Source organism: Hyalella azteca, unplaced genomic scaffold, assembly GCF_000764305.2.
Source record: "Hyalella azteca isolate HAZT.00-mixed unplaced genomic scaffold, Hazt_2.0.2 contig5311, whole genome shotgun sequence".
Taxonomy (NCBI): Eukaryota; Metazoa; Arthropoda; class Malacostraca; order Amphipoda; family Hyalellidae; genus Hyalella; species Hyalella azteca.
In genome coordinates, this window is record NW_025935505.1 from 101,696 (window position 1) to 114,937 (window position 13,242).

Here is a 13,242-nt window from a genome sequence, read left to right on the forward strand (position 1 = left end):
TTGACGAGCCTCAGAATTTGGCGGGTTGAGTCATTTACGTGGAGCGTCCGTAAAAAGCGCAGGATCGGAGCCTTGGGAAGGTTTCGGCAAACAGTAATAAAGGCAGCGTTTGTTGACTCTGGGAACATTGCAGAGTTCCTTGGAAGCCTCCGACTTGATACAAAAGCTTCTTCCGCAGATCTTGCGGTGCCGTGAACAGCGTGTCTCGTATAGGAACATTGCAGAGTTCCTTGGAAGCCTCCGACTTGATACAAAAGCGTCTTCCGCAGCTCTTGCGGTGCCTAGAACAGCGTATCTCGTATAGGAACATTGCTGAGTTCCTTAGAAGCCTCCTTCTTGATATAAAAACGTCTTCCACATCTCCTGCGGATCATAAAACCGCATGGCTCGTAGGAATATTGCAGTGTTCCTTGTAAGCCTTCTTCTTCATACAAAAGCGTCTTCCATAGCTCGCGAGGGTCAGAGAACAGCATGGCTCGAATAGGACCATCACAAAGGGCCTTAGAAGCCTCCTTCAGGCAAAAGCGTCTTCCGCAGAACAGCATGGCTCGTAGGAGCATCACAAAGTTCCTTATAGAAGCCTCCTTCATACAAAAGCGTCTTCCGCAGCATATACGTGCCGAGAACAGCGTCTTGTAGGAACATTGCACAGTTCCTTGGAAGCTTAATTCCTTCTTGATACCACAGCGTCGTCTTCAGCTCCTAGCTGTGGTGCCGAGAGCGACTTGTATGCCAGACGATGCCACAGAGATATTATAGATGATGCGTGAAAAGAATTTGTTGGAAAATAGGTATTTAAAACTTTTATATTCAAAGGCCTTGACGCTCCTAAGTCAAATTAAGCAATTCAATAGCAGTTGTGTTACTGATGATATAGTGAATAATAGGAAGTTGAATGATGTGAATGTGTTATGACTCAAACAGTTTAACTTCAGCAATTACAAGTTTGGTGCTTGATTTTTCATCCGGTTCTGCACGAACACGTGACTGCTTGATGATCGTAAAACAACTGTTCAGTGTAGAAAATTTTTTGCGTGTATACATGAAAGTCTACACTCCTTCGTAAACGTACACACAAATTCTACTCAAACTGCTTAAAGGATCAGCAAACTCAGTTCTTACTCAGAAACATATGCACATACTCTACTTGTACTCATAAACATAAACGCATACCGACCTGTACTCACAAACATATACACGTACTCTACTTGTACTCACAAACGTATACACATACTCTGCTTGTACTCACAAACATATACACATACTCTACTTGTACTCACAAACATATACACATACTCTACTTGTACTCACAATCATATACACATACTCTACTTGCACTCACAAACATATGCACATACTCTACTTGTACTCACAAATATATACACATACCTACTTGTACTCACAAAACACATAATCTGCTTGTACTCACAAACGTATACACATACTCTTCTTGTGCTCACAAACATATACACATACTCTACTTGTACTCACAAATATATACACATACTCTACTTGTACTCACAAACATATACACATACTCTTCTTGTGCTCACAAACATATACACATACTCTACTTGTACTCACAAACATATACACATACTCTACTTGTACTCACAAACATATACACATACTCTACTTGTACTCACAAACATATACACATACTCTACTTGCACTCACAAACATATACACATACTCTGCTTGTTCTCACAAACATATACACAACATATACACAAACATATACACAAACTCTACACAAAATAAACTCGTATTCGCAAGCGTATTCACAAATTCTGCTCGCACTCGTGAAAGTTTAAAGATAATCTGCTCGTACACACAGACGTTTGCACAAACTCTACTCTTACTCCTAACTGTATTTACAATTGAACTCTACTCTTACTACTAACTGTATTTACAATTGAACTCTACTCTTACTCCTAACTGTATTTACAATTGAACTCTACTCTTACTCCTAACTGTATTTACAATTGAACTCTACTCTTACTCCCAACTGTATTTACAATTAAACTCTACTCTTACTCCTAACTGTATTTATAATTGAACTCTACTCTTACTCCTAACTGTATTTATAATTGAACTCTACTCTTACTCCTAACTGTATTTATAATTGAACTCTACTCTTACTCCTAACTGCATTTACAATTAAACTCTACTCTTACTCCTAACTGTATTTACAATTAAACTCTACTCGTTCTCGTTAACAGTTACGCAAACTTCACAAGTACTCGTAGAAGTAAGCACAAACTGAACTGCAAACGAGAAAAACTAGTTGTTAATTAAATATAATTGTATAAGAGACCTCCGAAAATGAATATTTTCTGATCAATATATGTTGAAACTAGTTCTTATAAAAACTTCACAAATGTTGGAAATTTATCGCGCACGTTCAGATTTTTCCGTGTCCTCCGAAATCTTCATACACAATTACACTCGTATTTTCTTAGATTAGAACGTAAAGATTATTAGTAATGGACTTAAAGCTGCTGAAGCCATTAAAGCTGCTCGCTCTATAAGCTCCCTCATTAGGAATTCATTCCCCATGTTTACGTCAGGTCTGGAAACGAGAAACCGTTAACTTAGGCAGTCATTCGTTAGCTTTCACCGAAACTGGAACAAAAAAAAAAATAAAAAAAAAAAATAAATGGCATTCACCGAAACTGGAAAAAAAAAATAAATGGCATCGCCTCAATGAATTCCAAAGAAGAATGCAAATTTCTTCTTAATAACGGGAATGCAAAAAAAGATGACAGAAGGATAATGCAAGTTTCTACTTAATAACCTTTCTAATGGCACTTTAGGGTAAAAGTTTCGTATACAGGATTACATGTAAGAAATTCTCACAAGGAAAAAAGGTAGAAATGTGCCGAATTAGGTGATTAATTTTTACATTTGTAACTTCGACTATATTTTGTTAATGGAGTGTATTACCCTCATTGTTACTCAAGAATTCTTTCCAGATATTGCGGGATGAAAATAGAAGAATATCCTCTAATAGGGAGAAATTCTCTAATCCTCTGCAAGAAGTAATTGTAAGAAGGTAAGAAGTGATTTTTAAGAAGTAATTTTTAGAAGTTAAAAATTTTGTTCTAATAATTCCCGGAATCTTCGATTAGATGATACAGTTTACCTTACCGAATTACAATTGATGAAACTCATAGTCAAAAGATATCCTTTGATGCTGCCAAATACAGCCTCGAGTCTAAAGTTTACTGTAGTAACGACTTGGCATTCAAACGTAGTGTACTCCTCAATATTTTTAACTCCACTGCTGACAATAACCATGAACGAACTAAATAGAATTTGATTAAATTCTGTATAAGAAGATTAGATTGTTTAGAATAGTTGTTGATTTGCAATATTTTTGGGCTATTCGTATCGAATTATCAGGCTTCAAATTTCAAATTGAAATGTTGGTATGTGGACAAGGTAAGTAGTAGAGTATTGTATCATTCGAAGTTGGAAGCATCAAATGTGATTAAAATCTTATAAATTTAATATATATTCACTGCTAAAGTTTCGCTCCTGAGCTTAAGATGTATAATATTAGATTCGTCTCTTTCTCTAGTATATACAACATGATTATATACGTCCCTATGTCTATGATTACATATATAATTTTAGCAAGTACATGCAAGCACTGCGCAGTGAAATCCAGAACTTATCTCTCATTCCAAGCATTAATTTAGCAATTTTAGTCACAAAACCAATAACTGCAGCACAAAACTCGATATTTGTGCTATTATTGAACAAAAATTTGCTACGTAGCGTTTTTAAGGCGTCTTGCCTGTTTCGCGTTCGCTAGAAACCGTTGGCAAGAACTACAACGCATCGCAAATTATTCCACCTTGAACTTAGCGATCAGTGTAAATTTAATTCAACTTCACGAAATATTAAAATCTCTAGTGAATTTATAAAATGTACGGTATACTTTTGACATATCGAGTGTATAATTGGAATTTAATGAAAGCAGATTCCTTCATGTTTAAGATTTGAAATAAGGTTGTAAAAAATATCGTTTTCCCGAAAGTTTTAATCCTTTATTATTCCGAAAGCTTTAATCCATTGACACGTAACTTTATTTTCAAATTGAAGAAATGTGCAATTGATGCAGACCCGACCAAACCTTAATTTGAAATTAAATATTTATTTAAATCCCGAACTGAAGTTCGAAGGAAGTCTAAAATTTAAGGACAGAAATCTCGAATGTTGAAATATTAAAAGAAAAAATTCTAAATTTTTGTTCGAAACCTTCATGCCCTTTTTCTTCTTATGCCTGGTGATTTCGTCAATAAAAACAAAAATTTTAGGCTCATTTAATATTCCCATATGATAGGTTTTATGGAGACGTCCTTCAATGCGCCCCATACAAACTAGTATTTCCAAAACTTTGTTTTAAATAAACGTATACATACACTCGCCCATAAGCAACTTTAACAAATACCGTATAATATTATTATATTCATAATATCCAGAAATTATAATATCAAATACCATACTATATTATAATTTCGAATTTACTGTTAGTGAATTCGATTATAAGTCGATCACAAGTAAAGTAAATTTACTTTACTTACGTAAAGTAAAATAAAGAAATTTCCCCATAAGTCGATCACATGCAGCAGAAAAAATGACTAGTTTTTAGGGTCGACTTCGTGCTTGAGGGAAGCCATGCACGCGGGGTGGCCGCTATCAATCCATGTCAGGGGCGGAAACAAGGCAAGAACTCCTGGGAAATTATCACCAGTACACCCGTCATGCCTGGCTAAATAAAATATTATTTGTAGCCATGTAAAATGCTTGAGATATTCTGGAATCCTCAGTAAAATAAGGAAGTAATCCTCAATAAAATAATTCCAGAATATAGATAATTCTGGAATATAAAATAATTCCAGAATTCTTGGAATCCTCAATAAAATAATCCTCCTTATGAAATACTCAGGATATTTTATAGTCATTATAAAATATCGAATTATTTCCAGCTATTTCTAGAGTCCTTATAAAAAATCGAATTATTTCTAAAACTTTTAGCATTCTCAGAAAAATACTGAATTGTTTATAATCTTGTGAAATGATTAGAATACCTTAACAAACTTGTAAAGTAAAGCATTAATTCCAGCCTTATAAAATGATTGAGATATTCTAGAGTCCCTAGTAAATTCAAGAATTGTTTTTAACCTTGTGCCATTATTAGGATTTTTTAATTAGTGTCCTTATAAAATATAGAATAATCTCTAGATTCTTAAAATGCTTGATATATTCTATAATCCTGGTAAAATATTGAATTAATTCTAACCTTATTAAATTCTTTGGCTATCTTAGTGTCCCATAAAGCTGTTGAACTATGAAAAAAGATGTTAAAAACGCCTCATTGTAAAATTTTTGAGACATCCTGGCATTCTTATAGAGTATGGGATTTTTTTAACCGTGTGAACTACTTGATGCACTTGTAAAATAAAAAAATTATGGCTTTGCAGCATATATGAGAGATCTTAGTGCACTGAAAAATTTTGGATTCTTTTTACCCTAGCAAGACACATGAGATACGTCAGTGTTTTAGCAGAAGCAAGAAACTTTATCTTGCCTTCCGCAACAATGAAGCATTTCTGTTGCACTTTTAATACGGACGGAACTCTAATGACTGCCGGGCTCAGGTGTAATTTTTAGAAGCCTTAGTTTGGAGGCAGGAAATGAACGTAGTTTGTTGCGCACAACAAATATGATGGCAACATTTTTCAAAGCTAATTTTTCCAAGCCGTGTAGAGGTAAAGATTAAAATTATTTTTTGATCGGTTTTCACATTTCCAAAAGAATATTTTGACGTGAAAGCTTTGAAATGAAACTGTAATTGAATTTATTAAAACTATATTGACGCGAGCAATGCAATTTTTGCGTAATAAATCAACAATTTTAATTCCGAAATTCGCAAGAGAGATCGAATTCCAATGAAGAGGCAATACAACGGCACTCCACTAATCATTTTGATTCAGCAAAGCATGAAGAGCGAGCGTGCGTTAGATTTACGACCGGACCATCAATTTCCTCGTTACAGGCGATATTATTTTCATAACAAGATGGATGATACGCAAGGCATGATACTGCTATAGATATAAACCATCTTATACTAAGCGGACGAACAAATAGATGCTTTCATGAGGCTAGCTATGAATGGTCTTAATTAAGGGTTAGTGACTGTTTCAATGCAGCCTGGCATCTAAACCAACACTATTGAAGAGGTGTGATTAGAGTCGTCTAAGGAACATATGCATAAATGTTTTTTGTTGAACTCACACGTTCTGAACGCATGGTTTAGTTTGTATTCGTACTAACACAAGACATCGTTGGACTCAGCAGTTATACCTAAAAGATTTCGGCGCCAAGAAACTAACTTGAATAGTTATATTTTCAGTAAAACATGTAAAAATTAACGAATTATATTTGTTGTCAATCACTGACACAACCATTATTGATTATTAGCTGTGTGCATGCTAAACAAAGAGCGAGTTGGAATCATTTAAAATCGTGTTTTTCATTCAAGCTTCATACAAATTTTAATTGTATAAACATGTAAATTTTTATATATAAAACATCCTAAAACTGGAAACGATGTTGGATGTTCACTGCAAACCGCAATGTACATCCAACACCGCATGTTCACGTTGAATGTGAAAGTCTTGTGGTTGGATGCGCTCGACGAAGCTAATGGCACGAAATTCCTTGTTGAAAATTTTAGCATGGGCATCGGAGGCCTCTTATGATTCGTCATTAAATCGGCCGACATTCTTGACCGGAAATCACTTTCAGGTTAGCAGTAAATTCTCCAGCTTTGCAGTCGCCATGTGTTTACTCAGCCTCGATAGCTGATGCTCCTCTACGGCACGAGTTTGTTGTGTAAATATTCTTGTTTGTTGTCACTTTCTCTGGGATTCAATTCTCTGTTGGTTGTGAGAACCGTCCATGCGCCAGCAGAACGTTGATCTTTCATTAGGAACCAATTACTCGGCGCTGGTTCATTATACGCACCTATATTCACCTCAAGGACATGACACGAAGGTGTTTTTTGTTACATTTATATTCGTCATTAATAACAACGAATCACTTATTCAAGAACTTGAATTACAATCGTCATAACGACATTTATGTATTGATTCTTGACCATGAACAGAAAAATGAACTCCTCCATGATTAAAAGAAAAAATAAATCTTGTGTAATAAACCTCGTGGAAAAAAAAAAACTTCTCTAAAATAATATTGAAAACTACAAACCTTTGCTTTAGAAACTTAAAAAATCACAAGAGCATAAATTTTATGCAAGTGCACGATGAAATGGCACTAATTATGCTTGCAAATAATTTTGGCACACTTTATTTAAGTATTTATAGCGTAATTTTGACCCCCATCTCAATACCAAGACCACATCTATGAATTCGCAGCCATGGATGTAGGACCGAGAGGTTATTCGTCTGCAATTTACTCGTATACAACTTTTTGCAAGGTCATTAGCTACAAGAACTATCAATTATTCTGGCCGAAATATCGGCGGCTAGTCGTTGGCCTTTCAATGGCCACCTGTAAGCCGCTTGTAAGTTCAACAGAACACGCTACTGTTAGAACTGTCGCCGTCTGCTGTTATACACTCGAACTTATAATATTTCTGATGTATTTATACGTCTGCAGCGGGACTTACATTACACGTTTTTTGATAAATTATTCTCTGTTCAACTGCCTTTTATAGGGTGTTTTAAAAATATTTCAAACGTGCAATTATGGCAGCCGGTTTCTTTTTGATATTTTTGTAAAGAAAGTTCGTACAGCCTAATAATAAACTTTCTAATCATTCAATACGTCAAGCTGCTTAATTAATGTCTTATATTCAATAAAAGTTTAATTTTTACAATTTTATTGGCATCTGCGAAGACAGGAACAAATATCAGCAAATGCTCCGTCACCTTTTCGTTTCTTTATTGGTGGAAGCAGCCACTGTGGTGATAGTTAGAGGCTATCAGCCACTGTGGTTGACGACTAGAGGCCATTAGCCATTGTGGTTGATAGCTATAGGCTATCAGCAACTGTAGCCGATAGCTAGAGTCCATCAGCCACTGTGGTTGATTGCTAAAGGCTGTCAGCCACTGTGGCTGATGGCAAGAGTCTATCAGCCACTGTGGCTGATAGCTGGAGGCTATCAGCCACATCTGGCTGATGACTAGAAGCCATCAGCCACTGTGGCTGATGATTAGATGCCATCAGCCACAGTGGCTGATGGCTTGAGGCTATCAAGTCATTACAGGGCTGAGGCTCAACAAAACAAGACTCGAAACAACGCGACGGACGTCACTCGCTCAAATGTTTTATTTTGTTTCAACTTTTATATTTCCTGAAGTAATGTTAATGTTATTAATAATTGTTCTTGTAAACTACAAGGAAAAGAAATTGCTACTATACTAATTTAATCAGTCATTGATAAAATTTTATTTTAAATCATTCCATGAAGTTAAGTCGTAAATAGACTTCTCATTAAAGAAGCAGTACCTTGTTACTAAATACAAGCGTAAAATGTTTTTCAATCTTAATATGAAGTAACTTGTATTGAAATACAAATTTGTGAGACTTTTACCGTCAGCAAATGTTACATGACTTTCCAAAATACAAGCGCAAACGGTTTTTAAAGTCTGTAAGAGCCTTAATTTATTATGTAATATAAAAGACCAATGATCATAACAGCCTGTAAATGTTATAACCTATTCTTTACTACAAAAAATGGGCCCAGTCATTATGCAATTTCTGAAAATTGCTTTGTACTACTATAAACCATTTTCCTTAGCAATCCGTAAATGCTGCAAAGTCTGCTATATTACCATAGACCATTTGTTAACAGTCTGCAAATGCTGTAACCTGTTCTTTAATACCATAGATCATTTGTTTTAAGTCTGCAAATGCTGTAACTTGTTCTTTAATACCATAGACTATTTGTTATAAGTCTGAAAATGCTGAACTCGTTCTATAATACAATTGACCATTTTTTAACAGTCTGCAAATACTGTAACTCATTCTTTAATACAATTGACCATTTGTTAACACTGCAAATGCTGTAACTTTTTCTTTAATACAATTGACCATTTGTTAACACTGCAAATGCTGTAACTCGTTCTATAATACAATCGACCATTTGTTAACACTCTGCAAATGCTGTAACTCGTTCTATAATACAATAGACCATTTGTTAACACTCTGCAAATGCTGTAACTTGTTCTGTAATACCATAGACCATTTGTTATAAGTCTGAAAATGCTGAACTCGTTCTATAATACAATTGATCATTTTTTAACAGTCTGCAAATGCTGTAACTTGTTCTTTAATGACATAGACCATTTGTTGTCAGTCTGTAAATTCTGTAACTCGCTCTGCAATACAATAGACCATTTATTAACAGTCTGTAAATGCTGTAACTTGTTCTTTAATACAATAGACCATTTGTTGTCAGTCTACAAATGCTGTAACTTGTTCTGCAATACAATAGACCATTTATTAACAGTCTGCAAATGCTGTAACTTGTTCTTTAATACAATAGACCATTTATTAACAGTCTGTAAATGCTGTAACTTGTTCTTTAACACAATAGACCATTTGTTAACTTTAATACAATAACACGCTGGTTCTGAGTGCAAAGCTCTGCCCGCGCTCTAAGCAGAATACTTGAGCGTCTTCTGGCAGGAAGCGGAGCTGATTTTCATCTAATTAAACTCGAAAGAATTTCTATCTAAACTCGCGTTCATTAAAGCAGATTTATTTGACTAATTAGGGGTCGTTAAGATATGCTTCTTGAACGCACGGTGGTTGATGCTCCAACTTATTTTATTTATATTTGTTGCTTAAAGAAATATTTCTTTATATTTAGGGAGCGTCCAGCAAAAAAAAAAAAAAAAACTTCGGAGTCATTTTGGTGTTTAAGACACCGTTTCATGAACTTTTATATTGTCGTCTCATTTTATTTTAATTATCAGTAATTTTTCGCGTTTTAAAAAATTAACTTTTTGAGCTGAAACTGGAATTTACGAAAAACTTAGCGGCAGAATAATTTTAGGTTGATATAAAATTGTGGAATTTTGTCGTTCACGGCTCCTGTCTTCATGACTAATCTTTGTAATTAAAATATTTTTTTTTATGGAGCACGACTATAAGTTGATGCAAAATGAGCTGGAAGAATTTTTCCTTAGAATTTTTTTCGGAGAAAAAATCTTTCCCTGTCTTGGATGATTCATGTTCTATCATCCGTGACTGAAGGCAAACAATCCATTGATGAAATTGTCAGCGCAGCTGGCGCAGGCTGCGCAACTGCGGCGCAATGACGAAGAATGAACCCACAGGTTTTCAGTGGCGCAGGCCCCTCAAAGAAAAAAACCTTCGAACTGTGTATCTAAAACAAACTCATAGTCTACAGCCACATTGACTATCCATGGTCTCCAAGGTGGATGGTCTACAATGGGGTCTGTTCCTACTAACTTGTCCAACGAGATTCTCGTATATCAGCATCCCTCAAAGATCCTGCAGGGTCTATAATCCCATCAGACTCCTCCAAGATCTGCCTGCTTAAAAAGTTTCCAGGAGCTTGTAGAACAAGAACCCCTGGTCCGTAAGCTACCATAGACAACTCGGTCCCCACAGACTTTGCGGGCCAGAGGATCCTGCGGACAGCAGACCCTGCAGTCCACAGAAATTCAGCGGACCACAGAGAGTCTGCGGGCCGCTCAGAACTTGCGGGCCGCTCAGATCCTGTGGGTCACAGAGATTCGGCTGGTTACACAAATCCTGCTCGCCCTGTGACTCGCAATAATCTCTGTGGCTCGCACAGATCCTACCAGTCACAGAGATCTTGCAGGCCACAGAGACCCTGCGGACCGCACAGACCCTGCGTACCGTAGAAATCCTGCAGGCCTCAGATACCCTGCGGGCCACACAGATCCTGCGGACCGCACAAAGTCCCTAAAGTTCATGGCGCGTCGTGCCGACGAGACGTGATGCTGCCGCTGCCGTTATTCCTGCTCCCGGCGGCGCTGTTTTCTGCGGTGCCGCGGCTGGCCACGGGCACGACTCAACCGCTGCGTGTCTACCTGCCGTAATCACGGCTGCCTCAGCCTCGCTCGGTCAAATGCCCCAGCCTGCCTGACTTTCTGACAGTGTGGGGCCAGAGGAGGTGTGGGTAGGGTGTGCGTCGCGCTCGCTCCAACACTCGCTCAAATTTGGACACTTTTAAAGGCGAAGGCTGGAGTGCGCTTGCGTGGTTTCAAGTCGCTAACTTGCTTCAGCTGTTCTCGTACTGTGACCGAAAAAGAAGACGATTATTAGGTTTTAATGCAGAAAACTATTTTCAATTTGAGCAGTTTATAGTGAAGTGTTCTGTGTAACGCGAAACGAAATTTGAAACTATTTGTTGAGACATCAAATAAGAAGAATAATTATTGTCTCGCATTGCAATATTATACTTTTCAGTGTGTTTGTAGAGTTTTGACGTTGTCTATTATGGAACTTGTCGTAAGTTCTATAATAAAATTCATTACAGCCGGTGTTTTTTGTTATTCAAATGAAATTAACTTTTTAGATCAGAAGACGCATAGCTGAAAAAATTCGGCAATTACTGAGAAGTTCCTCATAGGAATCAAAACTTGAGCCCCTAAAAAGCGTTAAATTTTCGAGAATTTAGTGTTGCCTGTGAATGCCATATGTTTAACTCGTCGGCAAGGAATGATAAAGATTAAATAAAAATTCGATCGAATATTAACTTCAACGTTCCTATTTAACTTTTATATATTGAACTTGATAAATATCCTATGGTGGATGTAATTTAATTAGCTTGGTGGATTAATAATTTTTTGCTGAAACAACAGAAATTAGGTACGAGGGTAAGTTTTTTGTGATTATTTATCTAGCATCATACTTTAGATTGGTTGACTTTAATTATGTCTGGCTTTGAGAATAAATGCTTTGCTGATACAATTCGGTGCGTACTTAAAAAGAAAGTTGAGGATTTCGTTATGTACGTACGCTGAAACTTTTTTCCCAATTTAGTGAAAAATTAACTGAACTGATACTAAATTAGGCAAATATTGTACGTATAAAAGCTTTTCCATGATACTAGTTTCATATGTGGTTTCCCTGTTATAAACTGCTTAGTGTCAGCTCAACTATTTGCTTATTGTTAAATTTTACCAAGTTTTCTTTGCTTAAATAAAGATAATTTTTCTTAGTAAATAACTTTAAATTATTGTGAAGCTTCTCAATGGGTTTCTTTCTTATTAACATCATTTAAAATATACATAGTATCAAAATTAGTAAAAGGAATTCAGGATAAGAGATTTAATAAATTTCGGAGATGTCGATGAAAAAGTACAGAGATTTAATTCATTAATGATAAATCGTCCTCTGTGTTACTTTGTTAAATGCCATTTTACGCCGAGTTATAACGGCGATATTATTCATACAGCGCATTACGGTGAATGAGGATGAAAAAACATTAGGATTAATATGTAAATGAACTAAATATATCACTCTACGGGACGACATGCCCCTCTCAGGAGCGTTAAAGCATAAGCCTTATTTTCCTCTAAATTCAAAATATGTAAATTAACTAAATATATCGCTCTACGGGACGACATTCCACCAACAGGAGCGTTAAAGCATAAACCTTATTTTTCCCTAAATTCAACATCGCTCATCCTTGATTGGACATTACAAGTCGACCAAGACGACTCCCGCGCCCACGACGAGACCCGATATTCGGGCCCGTGGGACTCATAAGAAACACGAAGATCGCTCAGAATTCCATCTGCGTAAGTTACGACCAAACGTAAATCAAGTTTGTGTTGGGCTCATTTGCATGGAGGGAACCGCGCACTGCGCGCCTGCGCACAACAGGGGACGATATTCAAGGCTTGCTTTACTAAAGCAACTATGATAATTGAATAAAGTTTATCTCTCTATATATGACGGAAAGTCAACTGGTAGAGTGCAGTTATCTATTTATATACAGGATCTGCTGAGTAGATTTATTTATGCACTAAATAGGCTGTGTTTTTAGCGCATTTTCTCACTTATGGAAAAAATGCCCTATTGTGCTCGTCATGTCCGCCCGTCCGTCCGTCTGTCCGTGAATTCACGTTTTCGTCGACGCGAAAATGCGCTCTCTGTCACTCACTGCAGTGAGTACTAAGTTATATTTTTTAAGATAGTACT

General features: G+C 36.4%; 1 protein-coding gene across 1 annotated transcript in view; it reads left to right on the forward strand.

The window, feature by feature from the left end:
• The first annotated feature begins 10,494 nt into the window (after window positions 1–10,494).
• Window positions 10,495–13,242, forward strand: part of LOC108681352 (discoidin domain-containing receptor 2) — a 28,796-nt gene continuing 26,048 nt past the window's right edge. The window contains exons 1-2 of the mRNA XM_047880361.1: window positions 10,495–10,564; window positions 10,865–11,027. Coding sequence (XP_047736317.1) covers window positions 10,495–10,564; window positions 10,865–11,027 — 233 coding nt within the window. The remainder of the gene's footprint in view (window positions 10,565–10,864; window positions 11,028–13,242) is intronic.